Source organism: Narcine bancroftii, chromosome 10 (assembly GCF_036971445.1).
Source record: "Narcine bancroftii isolate sNarBan1 chromosome 10, sNarBan1.hap1, whole genome shotgun sequence".
NCBI classification, from domain to species: domain Eukaryota; kingdom Metazoa; phylum Chordata; class Chondrichthyes; order Torpediniformes; family Narcinidae; genus Narcine; species Narcine bancroftii.
This window is the reverse complement of record NC_091478.1, coordinates 12612277-12629574: the sequence shown is the minus strand read 5'-3', so window position 1 is coordinate 12629574 and position 17298 is coordinate 12612277. Positions and strand designations below refer to the sequence as shown.

The window sequence follows — 17298 nt, the reverse complement described above, 5'->3', positions numbered from 1 at the left end:
AAGAATCCCTAATCGGGCCTTGATAAATGGTCCTGGACCTGAAACAATAACTCTTTCACTATTCACAGAGGTGTTTGCTTCTTTTTCCAGCATTTTCAGGTTTTTTTTTCCTCTTTCTATTTTCCCTAACGTCAGAGAATTTCAATGTGGGACCATTGCCACTTCTTGGATATGGTCACAGGTTGGCCTTCGCTCTATTTCTGGGGCTCTATTCAAACTCACAAAAACATGGGAGTTAAAACCAGTCAGCTGATAATACAAACTCCCAGGAAATGAATATAGCATTGAAAGTAATCTATAATATCCTCTTTTTTTTCTTTTACATAGTCTGTTCAATCCTTGGTTGAATATTGGCGACAATTCACAAAGTATCTGCTTTGTCTCACCGCCTCCGTGATAAAATAGTCATTTTCTTTCACATAATTATGTTGGCCTATTCGTTTCTTACTCCACTTCTGACCATGCTATTTACCTCTTTGCCTTCACCCCACTGACTTTAGCGTTCCACAGGAAAATGCTCAGTAGTGAAATGGGCATTTTGAAAGCCATCTGCTGCCTTCTGAAAGCAAAGTGTTACCATATATACTCATGTAATAGTCAACCTCCCCTCCCCCCCTTCACTTTTGGCCCAAAAATCACGAGTTTTCCATGTTACCCATATAAAAGTTGACGCCCCAACTGCCCGCCCATCTGAGCTCCTGGTGGCCCGACTGCGAACCTTCACCTCGACTGCCCATTCATCCAAGCTCCCAAAACCCCAACCGCCCACCCATCTGAGCTCTCGAATGCCATGGTCACAGAGTCTCTTCTGGGCCCCGTCTGCCCAGCCATCCAAGCTCCTGATGCCCCAGCCACAGACTCCCTTGTAGGCCATGGTTGCCTGTCCAGCCAAGCCTTCCGATAACCTGCCCCATCAAGGTATGAGCAAGATGTAGGCAACCGCCTGCATAAAATAGTCGGGTGGGGGGGTAGGAGCATAATCCCACAGGCAGGTGGTAAAAAGTGGATAAGGGAGGGATGGCTCCGTGAAAGGAGAGGGTACAGATCTGGAGGAAAGAAGACAAAAGGATGCAGAAGAGAGAGACTAGGGATTAGGCTAGCAGAAACTGGAGAAGTCGACATTAATGCCATCTGGTTGGAGAGTGCCCAGACGGAATATTAGGTGTTGTTCCTCCAATTTACGGGTGGCCCTGGTTTTGACAGTACATGAGGTCAAGGACAGAGCAGGAATGGAAGATAGAATTTAAATGTTTGGCCACTGGGAGATCCCTGTCAGTGATACAGACAGAGCGAAGGTGCTCAGCAAAACAATCTCCCAGTCTGCGTCTATTCTCTCCAATGGGAGCACTGGATGCAGTAGATGGGCCTCCCCCATTCACGTGAAATGTTGCTTCACTTGGAAGGCTTCTTGCGACCGCAGGGGAAGGTGATTAATGGGAAGGGATGAGTGGACAAGTGAGTCATGGAGGGAGTGGTTCCTGCAGAAGGCGGAGAGGGGAGGAGAGCGAAAGATGTGTCAGGTGGTGGGATCATGTTGTTAGTGTCAGAAATTAGAGGGTATATTCATAATGTGTTGGATGCAGAGGCTGGTGAGTGAAAGGGGAATCCTGTCTTTGTTGCGTCTGGGGGGCAGAAGAGGCCAAGGCAGATGAGTAGGAATTACAGCAGAAGTAGAGCTAACAAAAAAATGTAATTTGGGTGTTGAGAAAGTAACAATAAATGCAATTTAGGTCTTTAAATATGCCTGGTCTCTAGTTATATTTGCCATGTTTAGGTTAAGCAATTTTTGATGTACGTTATATAAAAGTAAAAATTGACTCCAAAAGTTTTCGGAGAAGATTTCAGCATGTCACAAATTACTTTGCAGCAATAACAACTTAACGTGTCTGGAAATTAATAAAGTAAAAAGGGCCAAATAGTCTGTCCTTAAATAACACTATAAGAAGAATAAATATTGGCCATACAACTGTTACTGTTTAAAAAGTACCACAGGAACTTTTACATCCATCTGAGAGAGCCACAGTCTCAGTTTAATATTTCATCAAAAAAGCATCAGTGCTAGGGTACAAACTTAATACATATTCATGCCTCTCATGGAGTGTGAAATTACAGCCTTCTTACAGAGAAGAGAATAGCCGCTTTCAGGTGGAGTAGCTGGGAGGATGGGGCTCCGGAGCCGCCCGTGGGTATGCGCGAAGCGACGTTCAGGCACCTGAAAGGTCCACAGCGGGGAAAGGCGCCTCGGAGCGAACACCGGCTCCTGTCGACTGCGGCTGTAGTCCTGTCCACTTTCAGGTGCCTAGGGGGAGCGCTCGGAAGCGGAGAATACACCTACCTGAGGAGAGTTGGGTACGTACTCCTCAGGACAGGGTTCTCCGCTTTCAGGTGGCCTCCCAACAGCCTCATATGGGTATTTTAGGCAGCTTTGCATTGGGGTATTCTAGCCACCTGAAAGCGGCTATAGATATTATGATGGTATTGGACCATTCAGGAAAAATTCTGTGAAGAATGGACACTTCAACCTCTAATTTGCATTTGCACGGTGATGTATTACTCCAAGGAATCCAATTCTCTTCTCGAGAAGACAGTAAAATAGGAGTCCCTTAAGCTTGCCCCACCATTCAATATTGTGAATCTTATTCTTTATTCTGATCTTGGCACATTGGTTTCTGGCTCATTTTTAATGTTTAACTTTGGGATTAGGGTTGAAGACCAATTTAGAAATAGTTGGACCTCTGTAAATCATTTTGCTGCTGTTCTCAATATGATTAGCTTATTTTAAAATGTAAAAATATCTACAGATGTTAGAAATCAAAATAAACAAAAAATGCTGGTTGGTCAATAGTGACAGCACGGTTAGCGAAGCAGTTAGCATAATGCTGTTACAACACCAGCGATCAGGTTTCAAATCCCACCCTGTCTGAAGAAGTTGGTATGCTCTCCCCATGTCTGGGGGCTCTGGTTTCCTCCTAGCATTGAAAATATACCGGGGTTGTAGGCTAATTGGGTAACACAGGCTCATGGGCCAAAGAGGCATGCTACCATGCTGTATGTCTAAATTTAAATTTTTTAAAAAGTATCTATGCAGAGAAAAAAAACAAGGAAAGAGTAATCAGGTTAATAACCTTTAACCTGAAATGTTTATTCCATTTCATTTTCTCTTTCCGTACATGTAATTTCACCCTTGTAACTAAAGATTTCTACCCTTTCTAAGCATAGCCCAAACAGGAGGAAACAAGGTGTATTCAGAATACTAGGGAAATTTAAAAAAATAAAACAGTGGAAGATCTGAAACTAAGAATTATACACATGCTGGAAAGGTTTTGTGCTGCATAAATTAACAACTAAGATTCATTCAGAAATTAAACTCATAAATCTGATTCTAATAGTTATTGAAGTATTTGCTGCTTGAGTGATCCTTTTCAAATGAAAAATAAACCTCTGAACGGGAATAATACTGATCTGTAAATTACTTACAACAGTAGATATCCAAGCTAGCATTCATCTTTACTTATAAAGCCTTACTAAAAGAAAATCTGTACATTGTTTCTAAAATTATATATTTTATGCAATAAATACTTGATAAGATCTACCGGTAATAAAAATAAATATTACATGTTACCTGCTCTTGCAGTTTCTGAAACATGAAGGGATGTGGTTGTGCAAGCATACTCTCAGTGAGACGAGACTGTCCTTCCACGTTAACCTGTGTTGCAGCCTTATTGCACAGAAAAGTTTTATATATCTGCTGGGCCTTGCCACGAAGCTGTAATCAATAAAGAGCATTTGAGTAATTAATTCTCAAATATTATGCTTGAATTATAAATACATTAGGCTTGTTGAAATAAATTACAATTAAATTGAATTTTTTTGCTATAATGTCTGATAATTGCAGGAGCACATGTACATTTATGTTTTTTTCGTTTTGTAAATCTACATCAGTAATTTAATGCAATAATTCAGTGCCTGATAACAGCTTTGTGAGGTTTCCTAACTCTTGATCCAATGGTGCCCAACAAACATTTTAGAATTTCTCCATGAACTGTTGAATATGATGACAAGTTCATGTAAAAACATGAGTATCCAGAATTGTGCCAATTTGGTTATATTTTTAATGAGCAAATTATGTGTGAAACATTTCTTTCATGCATCACCTCTTGGTAATTACTGCTGAGTTGATTAGTAATGGCATAATTCACATTAGCATGTGGATGTTTGCCCAGAATCAGCCACAGAGTTAATGATCTCAAACATCCTCCACCGTCAGCAGAAGTTGGAGTTTTTAGGAGAAAGTTACAACCTTCACTTGGACCAAGGAGATCAAGTTCATAGTTCCCCAAAAGCATCAACAGTGATAGAAAAGATGGTGAAGATGGCATGCTTGCCTTCATAAGTCAGGGTGAGAGGGGAAAGAGTTAAAAGGAACCTTTACACAAAGGATGGAGGGTATATGCTACAAGCTGCAAGAGGAAGTGATAGAGGTGTAACATTCAAAAGGTGTTCATGGATAGAAAAGATTTATGGGGATATGGGCTGAACGCAGGCAAATGGAACTAGCTTAATCGGCATTGGCAAGTTGGTCTGAAGGGCCTGTTTCAGTCTCATAGAACTATGATTCTACAAGTTGGGATGCTGTGTGGCAAGCAACTTGACAAAATATTGGTTCAGTCACACTTGGAATATTGCGTACAGTTCTAGTCACCACATTAATGAAAGGTTGCTATTGCAATGGAGTCACTGAAGAGGAGAGACACCATCAGGTTACTTGGCTGGAGGACTTTGGCTGTGGTGAGAGACTGGGTTAGGAAGCTGAGGAGTAATTTGATAGAGCTATATAACATCGTGACAGGCATTGAGATAGGTTGGGTCGTCAGAATCTTTTTCCCATGGAAGGATATCCAAAACAAGAGTAGCTTTGAAGGTGAAGAAAATTTTTTTTAATACAGAGATTGGTTGATATTGGCAGTACATAGTGGAATCAGATACATTCACAATGTTTAAGAGGCATTTATAGGCATGAACTTGAATAGACAAATTATTAGAGAAGATGTGATAAGCATAAATGAGCAAAAGGTCACAGGATGGATGTGATAGGTCTGCATCTGTGCTGCTCTGCGGCTCTATCACAACACAAAGGGATGCAATGGTCTGACACACTGAAGTACACGTGTGGCCTCTCCTTCATGGCAATGCTTTCTGTGGCAGTTCTGAAGAGACTTAATTCTCGTCAGAATGAGAAGCAAGTCTAGAAACAAGTGGTAAGACGAACAAATCTTAATTTGTATTTATTTGAAATCATTGAAACCTGGAATTTTCCACCAGACCCTTTGACCATTTCTCTCTAATCGTCGTTTTGGTGCCATGTTAAGTGTGAGTTGTCCGAGGGAAAAAATGGCATGTGTCACTTTTGTCAAAGCCAACACTAACATTCTCAAATAATGGCTTATAAAAATTAAGAGCCATTGTTATTCCACTTCTACACTAGTTAGTAACGATACTTTAAACAAGGACAGTGTAAATTTCACGAGCTCATTCAAGCAACCCTGTGGTGCCAGTGATTGAATCAAAAAATATTGTATTAAATTACCTATGTTATCTGTCCATTGGCAGGAAACTTTAAATGATATCCACTGTAATTTAAAAGTAATCTTATCTCTGTAATCAACCCATTTCTCATCTCACACACACTGAAGCTGATCTTGCCCAATGGGAAGATCAACTTACAGCTGATATAGAGCAGTTTTTATTAAATTCAGCATCAATGCAGTTCGTTAAATTCAAGACAACTCAAAAATGGGGTTATTTAATTAAAGCATTAACCAGTTCATTTAAGTTCCAATCTATTTTCTACTCATAGAATTCCATTAATTTATGAATTTAATAATTTTAAATATCTTCATTTATTTTCATCAGTCTTGAAAGTTACAGATTTGACAGCCAGCTAAGCGAAGGATGCGATTTAACGTTCTTGCCATGAGATCCACAAAATGAGGATTTACAAATGTCAACAGCAAACACGGGCCTTTGCTTTTTAATCATTTTGTTAACATGCTCTATTCATGAGCTCGCCACTGGCCACCGTGACAGAGGTGCACCAAAGAAGAGGTACAAGGACTGCCTAAAGAAATCTCTTGGTGCCTGCCACATTGACCACCACCAGTGGGCTGATCTCGCCTCAAACCGTGCATCTTGGCGCCTCGCAGTTCGGCGGGCAGCAACCTCCTTTGAAGAAGACCGCAGAGCCCACCCTACTGACAAAAGACAAAGGAGGAAAAACCCAACACCCAATCCCAACCAACCAATTTTCCCCTGCAACCGTGTCTGCCTGTCCCGCATCGGACTTGTCAGCCACAATCGAGCCTGCAGCTGACGAGGACATTTACCCCCTCCATAAATCTTCGTCCACAAAGCCAAGCCAAAGAAGAAGATCTATTCATGAATTTAAAAATGAATGCAATAATTTGCCTTTGTATTTAATTGTACGCTAACTGTGGTCACTTGTTCAAAAATTCTTCAGTAAAAATTAACAAGCCCCCTGTCATGTGAAAATTTAGATTCTTCAGAGTGAGGATCTAATCTCACCTGAGCTGCTCAAAGAATAGGGGATGAAGGTAAAGCACCATTTTATGCAGTGAGAAATGTGAGAAATGTGTCATTCAATTTAGCAGAACTCATAGCCTGGGCCTCTTGGTCATAGAATTTTAAATGTTAGGATAGGTGAACTAGGTGAACAATAGAATAAGGAGATTTGGTTGATCAAAGGAAAGGTTTTCTGGTATCAAATGAAAACAAGTTCCATTACAAGTCATATTCAAGTGAAACTGTTGATGGAAAAGAGATTTCTTGAAACTTTGAATTATAATTCCTGTGCCCATCGAATTTAAAATAATTTTTTCAATAAGATGTTTGATTCCAGAAAAACAAATTGTTCAGGCCATCGATGTATTTCCCATCAATAGTCCTGTTCCCATTTGCTTTCTTTCCTTTTGTCATAAGTAATCTTAAAAAACACCTACCAGATTTTCATCTTGAATTTTCTTGAATTCTTCACAGGCTAACCAGAACAAAACATTTTCTTCACTAAATTCACGTCTTAGAAAATCCTATGAATAAAAGGAGAAAAATAACTCTCACGTTGACTGGAGCTAATTCAGTAGTAAGATTAAGAGTCTACACATTGAGGTTATTATTGAATCTGTCCATCTTATTATTTAGACTTGCTCATTTCAATGTTATATTTGCAATGTTTGATTCCTTACTTTCATGCTAAAAATAATAATTTTCAAACATAATCTAAGTTTGTAATTTTAGTTTCGAAAGATCCTTACAAAACAGCAACCTTCAATCAGCTCTTTAAACTTCTGGCACCAGTCTTAATAGCAAAAGATTTTCAGTTCTTGAGCTTGGACTCCTCACCACAAACATGCTGATGCATTAACACCTATTTGTGAAACTCTTCAAAGTACTCTTCCCATTGTCTCAGCAAAGCCAATTGGATAGATGAAGTCTACTCCTGCATGGCACTTGAGATGTTTGTTGGTGAAATGTGATCTCACAACTAAACCTCCCTCTAAGACATAATTTTATTAACCCATTCCGTAACAACTGATCTCTAGTCAATAACCAAGTAACGACAGAAAGTGATGCAGTTACACCAATGTAGAAGTAAAATAGAGAAGCTGCTTTTGGTATTGTCATAGTGCCATGGACTTGTTCCACAATACACAAAAGAACTGAAGAACACGCAGCATCTTTAGGAGGTAAAGGGTATGCAATGTTTTAGGCTTGAACCCTTCATCAAATTTATTCTGTGTATTTTCTGATTCAACAGTGTACTTGCTTGGCTAGGGCTCAGCATTTTCTTTTCGATGAGATACCGAGTTTATTTTTGTGCACTAGCTGTCTCATCAACAGGATATAAAAAGAAGTGAGGGTAGGGAGTGGTTGACTTAAGAAAAGTTCAGTCATGCCCCTTCATTGACCACAAACTTTGTAGTGTTTCAAGCATGCCAAATTAATGGCTGCATAGTCACATAGTGGCTTCTCAGCCCAAATGAAAAAAACTCATTATAGAATTAAAATCTATTAAATCAAAATTCCCACTCATCTGATCAACCTACAATTCAAAGGTTTATCCATCTATATTGCAAGGCCCTAATTAACTGAGTTCAATCTTGATCCATAATTTTATGAGATGGATATTTTAGAATCTGAAAAACAAAAAGTTTCCATCAGCATCTTTCAAAATTCCTGCCCTCAGGAAACACACACTATTATAAAGAACAGCCACAAAATGATTATTTATAGCATATCTTAAAAAATAGAAAGGAAATTAAATGTTTTGGGAACCAGTGTTAAATTTAAAAATGCACCTGTAGATATTAACTGGACAAACAATTCACAAAGCCCAATGCAAACAACAAGGCAAAATATCTCTCACATCTCAGATCATTGAATCAAATCAAGTACCCTGGATGTGTCATTACTGTTGCGATGTAGAAAATGCAACGATGACTTTGCACCCAGCAAATGCTCACAAACAGCAATATGGTCAGTTAATCTGTTTACTTCAGGATATCTCTCGTATTTTTGAAATAGAAAACCTTTGAAGTCCTTCTGAAAGGGTAGAGAAGACCTCACTCAAAAATGACGAAGAATCCAGAATGGAGCCACAATCTTCTAATTCAGAGGTGAAAATGGCACTTCACTGACTGAGACACAACAATTGGAGCTAAAGCTTAGCTCACTAAAGCAACTTGTACGTTTTTTGCCCAATATCAAAAAAGGGTCAATTTCAAATTCTTCATTGTCCTTGGTACCTGATGACATTTTCCTGAACATAAATCCTCAGTTATATCAATGGTAGTATATTAGAATAATGTTATAAATTAATAATCTAAATAGCTAAACATAATTAATTGGAATGCAAAATAAAATCACAGCACAGTTTGAATTTAAATTCAACTTTTAAAAAAGAAATCAAGTGACTAAAATTAATCTCAAAAAGTGACCATGAAGCTGCCAGATTGTCACAAAAATACAACTGTACAATTGTATCAGGAGATTTGTTTTTCTTACTTAGTCCAGTCCCTATACAACTCTAATCCATGACAACTCTTCATTACTCTTAAAAGTAGCCGCAAATTTCTCAGGGAAAGAGAGGATTGTTAATAAATACTGGCTTAATTAACAAATACATTTTAAAAAACTGTTTGATACTTTTTTTTCTTCATTTTAGATACATCAATTTAAAATTTGGCATGAGACTTCGAGCATAATGCCAGAAGTGGGGTGTCATCCATGTTAACACTGTTGCTTTGTACAATTTGAAGAAACAATGATGGGTCACCAAAATATACCATTCATTTTTTTTTAACCACAGGAGAAAACAGAAAAGCTGTCCATGGCCACATCAAGCATAAACATCCATTTCTGATATTCTGTGTTTCAGAAATCCCAGCAAACCATGAACTGAAAAGGAAGAAAGGAAGATGAGAGAAAAGTCTCTGAAAAACAGGAGAATAAAGGATAAGAACATCAGAAAAGAAACATTTATTCTATCAAAACACTCCATTATTTGAAATGGATGTCAAGTTTTCACTAAAGATATGTTTTTTTTAAATTGTATATATAAATTTAACACATTTAAAATGGACAAACCCTAAAAAGTTTTACTCCTTCTGGATCTTCCAGGAGATGTTCTAGTGAAATGGCCCATTTTGAGATTCCTGATGTACTTGGCTGGCTACAACCGGCATGCACGTCATTATCATGTATTTCTGTAAAACAAAAAGAAACAAAGGTTAATATTACTGTGGCAAAAATACCAAGAAATTTGATTTCACCCTTTTTTCTGATATGCTAAACCCGTGTTGCATATTAACAGCAAAACCACAATCAAATCCCCTTCAAAAAATTGTGGCGCTGGACAAAAATTCATTAACTGTATTGACGCATGGTTGTAAGTTTAAACCATCCAAAAGCAGTAGGTTATACTTGAGAGCTCCCTATGGGTCTAGGCCTAATTGAATGCAGCTTATAAAACTTTTTAACTATGCACCAATCTGAGAAGTACATCAGCCCTTAAAAACACAAACCCCGTGGCAACTATACAGCGGCAATACACATTATGGCAGTCACGGAAGAGACCTGGTATTCTCATCACTAAGGTAAATACCAAGAAGAAAGTCTCGTGAGTCCAGGAGGTGATGGAGGGGTAGCACTGGAACTGCTTCGGCAAGGAGCTTGACAGAAGGTGAGACCAACTTCCAAGTATGAGAGTCCCCATTCTGGAAACTAGGACCAATATCTGACTGAAAGGATAAGAATTTAAATGAGAGAAAAGATATGAAATGCCAATCAGTATTTGATAATTGCTGTTGTCAGGAACTCCTGACAGGACTCTCCCAGCCAAATTCATGGCACATGGTACTGACTTACAATCCAGAAAGGCTTCATTTCAGTCACTCGGCTGTACAGAGTTTACAGATCAATGGAAGAGACCATCATTAGCCTTAGTGACCTTATGCTTGGAAAGCTTCAGTCTGCTTTTATGCTCACATTTATTATTCAGGAACTCCTGCTAAAAGCTACGACAGGACTGTACATGGTGTTACCACCTATAACCAACAGTTACTGATCTCATCAGTGTTATTTCAACCTTCCTATCCTTGCACATTCAATGGTTCACGCTGAATCAGGCCACTGTTTTCCTGTTAGGTACAGTACTTTCAGCTGTAATAACAACATTCCTTTGTCCCTCATTGACCCCGCCAATGAAATTTACGTGTAGGCTTGAATGACGTGCAGTGTGGAGCAGACGTCAATCCAGCACGCTGAAAATAACGATTCTTGTACATACTAATGGCATATGAGAGAGAGAGCGCTCGCTCATAATTGCAGTTATAATCTTAATTCAAGGAACAACTCATATAACTATATAGTTATACATTGCAATGTAGAGCCGTTCACTCTACCAGATATCCCACTTTTGAAATTAAAGGTCAATCGCCCTTAAATTGTACTGCCCTTCCTACCCTTCGATATTTTTTTAAGCACTTTTAATCATCCTATTTTCAACTTAACCAAAATAGTTTGTAACTTTGAAGGATTACTTATAAATCAACTAATGGAAGTTTTCTCTCAATGATATTGGCTATGTTTGAGGGAAAATTTATCTGGTGAAATATAGAGATTGTGTTAACAAAGAGTCCCCTTCCTGTCAGTTGATCTGAAACAATCACTCCCCTTAGATGCTGCTTCACCTGATGAGTGTTTCCAACATTTTCTCATTTTGTTTTCTTTCCCATATTTCCATTGAAATCACTATTGGCCACTTCTTCCCCATTGATTTGGGACATAATAGGCCTTAAAATTCTCTTAGTCACACACCACTCAACCAAATAAGAAGCTTTTTATCAGCTCCCAAGCTGATAACAGAGAAAGGAATGTAGCCTAAAAATGCAGCCCATCCTCTTTTCCCTTCCAGTTACCATTTTAAACTTACATTTTATTATATTCTAATATCTACTTTCTCATAGTTAACAACAGATGCAAAGGTTTTGGAGTGAAGATCTTCTTAGGGAGTAAGAATGCTTTGTAGCAGCCTTCCCTCCCTCCAGTCTGCAGGAAATATTTACATGATGAAGAGCTAGGCCTCGGTCATGTCTTTGGACAGATGCAATGGCCCTCTTGACAGTGAAAGTTCCAAGAGCCTCCAAATACAGCCAGACACAAGAAAAAAAATGAAGAGTTTGAGAGAGTTCTTAAGGGGCAGAAATCAATCATAATCCACCATCAGGCTTTTTTTTCTGCCATCTCCCTCTTCCCCCATGCCCTCCCGACCAGTGGTTAATGTGGGTCTCTCCATCACTTTTTAAAACTGGCAGAGAGTTTCACCCCTGGTCAATTTATTGCTCATAATACATAGTCGTTCAGGAGGAGCTCAGATTCCAAAGTACATCCAGGACTCTCTCAATCTCAGCCATCTCACAACCTAACCCCACTGCTCCCCACCATCTTGTGGCAGTCTAACGAGTGAGCAAGTTGGCAAATCTGGTAGGCGAAATTCTAGGATGCGTGTGAGCTCATATAGTTGCTAAGTGCAAGGAAATGCAGACCAGAATATTTTCCCACTAATGAAAGATCTAGAACTGAAAGAGCCAAATTTGATCAATCTCACATTCACTTTAGGGGTGGCATTATTTACCAATTCCAGGGCTATTTTAAGCAATGAGAATTAAAGTTACGTCACATCCTCAGGATGCTGTAGAATTTTCACAGGCAGTGAAATACATTTCAAATATTAACAAATGAGGAAGCCAAGATGTGCACAAACAGAAAATGAAATAAATAACGAATTAACTCCTTGATTCGTAGTGGCAGAAGAATATGTTGGTCAGAACACATCTCATGTTCCTTGATGAAAAGGCACGTGAGGACTCAGTTTGGGCTTCAGAACAGTGAAGGGGATTCTTCGTACTGCTTTCTCTTCCAAACTCAAAATCACCTTCTGGAACCTATCTTCCTTGCCTCCTCCAATAAGCTGATCAACATTGTCACTGAGAACTAGACCTTTGGTTTCGCTGTCTCACCCATTTCCATCTCCTTCCCTAGTCCATAAACATCCTTTAAGGATTGGAGACACACAGGAGACTGCAAATGCAGGGGTCTGAAGCCAAACCTAATCCACTGGAGGAAGATGGCAGAGCAGCATCAGTGGGAGAAAAAGAATGGTTCATCAATCACAGAGTTCATCAATTCTCCGATTTCAGGTGACTCACAGGTTCCTTTCCCTCTCCTCTGATCCATCAGGTCATCTCGCACACACCCTTTGTACCAACATTTCACGCCCACTCCTTGTCCCAGATTCTTTCCCCTCCCCCATGTGGCTTGATCACCACATACTCCTCCAATTAGTTGCCCTCCCTCTACTGTTTCCTTCTGCCCACAATCCCTACTTTATCTGCTTCCACACATCACCTCCCTTTCTTATCACATTCCATAATCTGCAGCCCTTCGGTGTCTCCACTTATAACCTCCCATCATCTGTCACTCTCTCCGCTCTTCCCTCCCCAAAATGGATCTACCACTTAGCAACTCCTAGCATCACTTCGCCTCTTTGTACTAGCTATCTCCCCTCAGCCCTGATGCAAGGTTTCATCTCAATATTTTAAAAACTATTTTATTTAAATTTTCCATACATGTATTCCTGTCAAAAAAAGAAAGCAAGAAAGAAAGATACAAATAGTAAAGAAAGAATAAAGAGCAGACCTGGTTATCAAGGGATTACCACCTTTCACTTGATTTTACCCTTTTTCAATTTTATTTGTTTATTTATTCCAAGGAGTTAATGAGGTTTGACAATTTCAGGGAAAGCCAATTATAAATTTATATCTGTAAATATGGGTGCCAAATTTTCAAAAATGGATCATATTTATTTCTTGTCATATGTAATCTTCTCAAGAGGTTTACAACTACGAATTTCTGCATGCTATCTTTCCAAACCTAAATCAGAATCTGATTTCCTTGTCACTGCTATACATATTTTGCAATTGATAATGCAATTTTTACAAATTCTTTTTGATAATAAATTCTGTTTCAATTTTGGTGTTATCCCTGAAATTATTACCCAGTAAAAACAATACTGGATCTTGTGGAAATTTAACTCCTGTGACTTGTTCCAAAAAAGTTCCTAACTATCCAAAATGGTCTCAATTTTGGATATGACCATGTAGAATGTAAACAAGTACCAACCTATTGGCTCCATCAAAAACATTGCTTGGAAGGATATGACTTCAATCTATTTAATTTTTGTGGGGTAAGATGTAGTTGAAGTAAAAATTATACTGAACCATTCTATATCTAACATTTATTGTATTTGTCATACTATCTTGACTAGTTCTGACCAATTTTTCTCCCCAATAATATTTAAATCATTTTCTCATCTGTCTAGAATATTTTGACTATCTCTTGCCTTGCCTTTCTTCAGCAGTTTGTTTCAACTCCAGACGCCAGCATCTGTCGTCTCGTCTTGCATCTTTTTCTTGTTCCTCTAACCATATCCTCTCTCTGAGTTCACACCCATCTATGAGATCACTTCCTGCTCCTTTGACCTTTTCTCCCCAAACTACTGGCCATTCAATTACACTTTCTGATCTCTGCTCAGCTCTCTTCCCCTCTTTAAATCTTCAATCTTCAAAAAAGCTGTCCCAACCCCTCCTCTATTCTCATAAATAACCCATTTCTCAAATTTTCTTTCCTCCCAAGCTTATCATGTGTGGTCAAGCAACAATCTTTCTTGAATGAAAACCCTGTTCGCTCACATTCATGCGAATGTGACCATAGCAAAATATTCATCCTCAAATTATTGGCTTCAATACTCTTCATCTTCTGCCATAATCCAGCTGAGTTTCATTGCATGATCTTATTTGCATCTGTCCAGTTACAATGAGTTTCACCTGCATCACTTCTCTATCCTTTGCTCCTAGTTCAGTAACAGTAAAACTTAATTTGTTATCATTTCACCCCTCCTTATTAGTGTATCTCTTCCATCCCAATTATTCCCCTGGGTCCCTGTAGTGTGAAAATTCCAGTTTCTTGCTCACGTATGTCACCGGTTTTCCTATCAACGATGCACATATTGCAGCTGAGTGAAACGCAAAAGACTGCTGACACTGTGATCGTAGGAAAAAAACCCCACAGAAATGCTTAAAGGGCTCAGGCCCAAAAAGTCGGTTATCTATTTTTACCTCCTATGGATGCTGCAAGGCCAGCTGAGTTCCTCCTGCATTTCTGTGTGTTTATACACATATTGCAGCTGCCTCATTTCTGAGCTTTCAAGTTTCCTCCTCAAAACCTACCTTCACAATTAGATTTGAATGTCAGATGCTTGTTCTCAGATTTTGCCCAATGACAGGTGCCTTGGGTTAGTCTTAGAACCTTAAAGATAGTCGATAAATGCAAACTGCGTAAGCGTGAGGCAATGCATAAGGACCATACCTTCAGATTTCTTTTCTCCTCAGAATATGGCTTGATACCACCTGTTGTCTAAATGCACCCATTAATCTGCTCATGAAGCAGTGTTCTAAAAACAGGAAGGATTTTTTTTAAAAAAAATCATAAAACTGCCACATCCCATCTGATTGCAACCACAGTAAATTGTCCTTCCTCTTTGTGATAGTACAGATCTATCTCCAATGTATATAGTGTATATCGTTACAGTATCTAGACTGTGCTTACAGCGATTGGCTGAGAGCTAAGCCACGCCTACTGTCTGGGCCTTAAAGGGTTGTGTCCCTAGCCAGGTCGGGTCATTCCGGACTGGTCAGCCACCTGTGAAGAGCTCCTGTCTTTTGCTAATAAAAGCCTTGGTTTGGATCAACAAGTCTTTGATTCTTTCAACGAGCTCTACACTCTTATTTTATGAAACTAATATATTGCCATTTCAAAGGAGGATGTCGTGATACAATTTTCAAAGCCTCTTGCATTTAATTGTTTGTACTGAAGCTCGTACTTTAAGTTGCAAACATGTCAGTATCTTTCCTCATCTCAACTGTGTTGATATTAAGGTACTTGGCAATAGATTAACAAATATAGAACAGTGTGGCTCATCCGTTTTGACAGAATTTACCAGATGAATTGTCGAAAGATTATCATTCTGCTTTGAAGAAATTATTTCAGTGTTCCATTGTGCTCACTTGAGAAGTACAAATTTACCACTCCAAACTGGCAGTCGTCCAAATTCAAATATACAAGGCAAGTGAAACATAAGCCACTCAAGAAATGAACAGCTGAATATTACTGTCTTGCTCACGATAAACATTTAGCGGTAGACTGGCCAATCACCTCATGGCTGCTAACATAAAACTTAATTAAATATACTGCCATAAATCTGCCAAGTACTTTGAATATTTCTAAAAAAAATCTTATAAATTTTCGATCCATCTTTTGTTGAATATGAAGTTTTGTTTCAAAATATGGTACATTAAGGCTGGCAGAGTGAAGTTCAACAAATACTGTAGATTTTGGAAACCTAAAAAAAAAGCTGAAAACAATAGAAATAAAGTTTCAAGTCAAAGATCCTTTACCACGATTGTCAGTTTTGTTGAAGGTCTTTGGGCTGAAATTTTACCTCTGTTTCTTTTCCCACAGATGCAACCTGATTGGCTGCATATTTCCAGTGTTTTATTGAAATAAACTATTTGCTTCAATTCCAAAATATCAGTAATTGACCGCACATTGGAAATCATGTGATATTATGCAAGGATTCCTCTTCAAAACGTTTTACAAATGTAGAATGCTTTCTTCAAGAAATCCCACTACGGCAAAGCTGATTCATGTCAAGATAGTTCTTATAAATGACCGACATTGGAGGCTCTGGTTAAACTGCAAGGTGAAATTCAAAAAGCTGTGGCCAAGTCAGGCAAAATTGCAGAAAATGGTTATTTTCTGTTAATTGCAGTGATTTGCAAAGGTCAGTAGGCATAGTTGTTTCTGGAAGAAGAAACAGCTTAAACTAGATAAATATTTTATTCCTGCTAATGTTTCTGAGAACTAAATTTATTTTAGCTGCAAAAAGGATCTTTACGTTTAGTAATTTGCAAAAGTATTAGATGTATTTGTGTCTGCATTACTGTTCATTGCTCCATTTTCTTGGCAAGTGATTGTTTTGGTTCAGAGTCTGCTGCAGAAACAGATGGGTCCAAGTTCTGTGTAGACAAATAGCGAGACTTGGGAGTAGGCAAGAGAGAAGTTAGAAAACCAGGAGTGCATTGGAATATTCCAGACTGAAAAAAAATACACAACCTGTGACTAGTGGTGTGCCTCAAGGATCGGTGCCAGGACCATTGTTGTTTGTTGTCTGCGTTAATGATCTGGATGAGGATGTGGTGAATTGGATCAGCAAGTCTGCAGATGACACCAAGATAGGAGGCATTGTGGACAATGAGGAAGCTTTTCAAAGCTTGCAGAGGGATCTGGACCAACCAGGAGAATGGGCCAGAAAATGAGAGATGGAGTTTAATGCAGACATGTGTGAGGTGATGCATTTTGGAAGGGCAAACCAAGGTAGGACATACGCAGTAAATGGTGGGCCCTGAAGAGTGCAGAGGAGCAGAGATCTGGGGAAGGTGGGGATCACAGGTGGAACAGGTTTGTCAAGAAAGCTTTTGGCATCTTAGCCATTATAAATCAAAGTATTGAGTATAGCAGTTGGGATGTTATATTGAAGTTGTTTAAGACATTGGTGAGGCCAAATTTGGAATATCGTGTGCAGTTCTGGTCGCCTATTACAGGAAG

General features: G+C 38.9%; 1 protein-coding gene across 2 annotated transcripts in view; it reads right to left on the bottom strand.

Annotated features, from left to right (window-relative positions):
- Positions 1-17298, bottom strand: part of LOC138744173 (regulator of G-protein signaling 10-like) — a 44433-nt gene that overhangs the window by 5330 nt on the left and 21805 nt on the right. For both annotated transcript variants that reach the window (XM_069899881.1, XM_069899879.1), the window contains exons 2-4: positions 9661-9779; positions 7017-7103; positions 3623-3766 (exon numbers count right to left, since the gene is read on the bottom strand). In XM_069899881.1, the coding sequence (XP_069755982.1) occupies positions 3623-3766; positions 7017-7103; positions 9661-9779 (350 nt within the window). The remainder of the gene's footprint in view (positions 1-3622; positions 3767-7016; positions 7104-9660; positions 9780-17298) is intronic.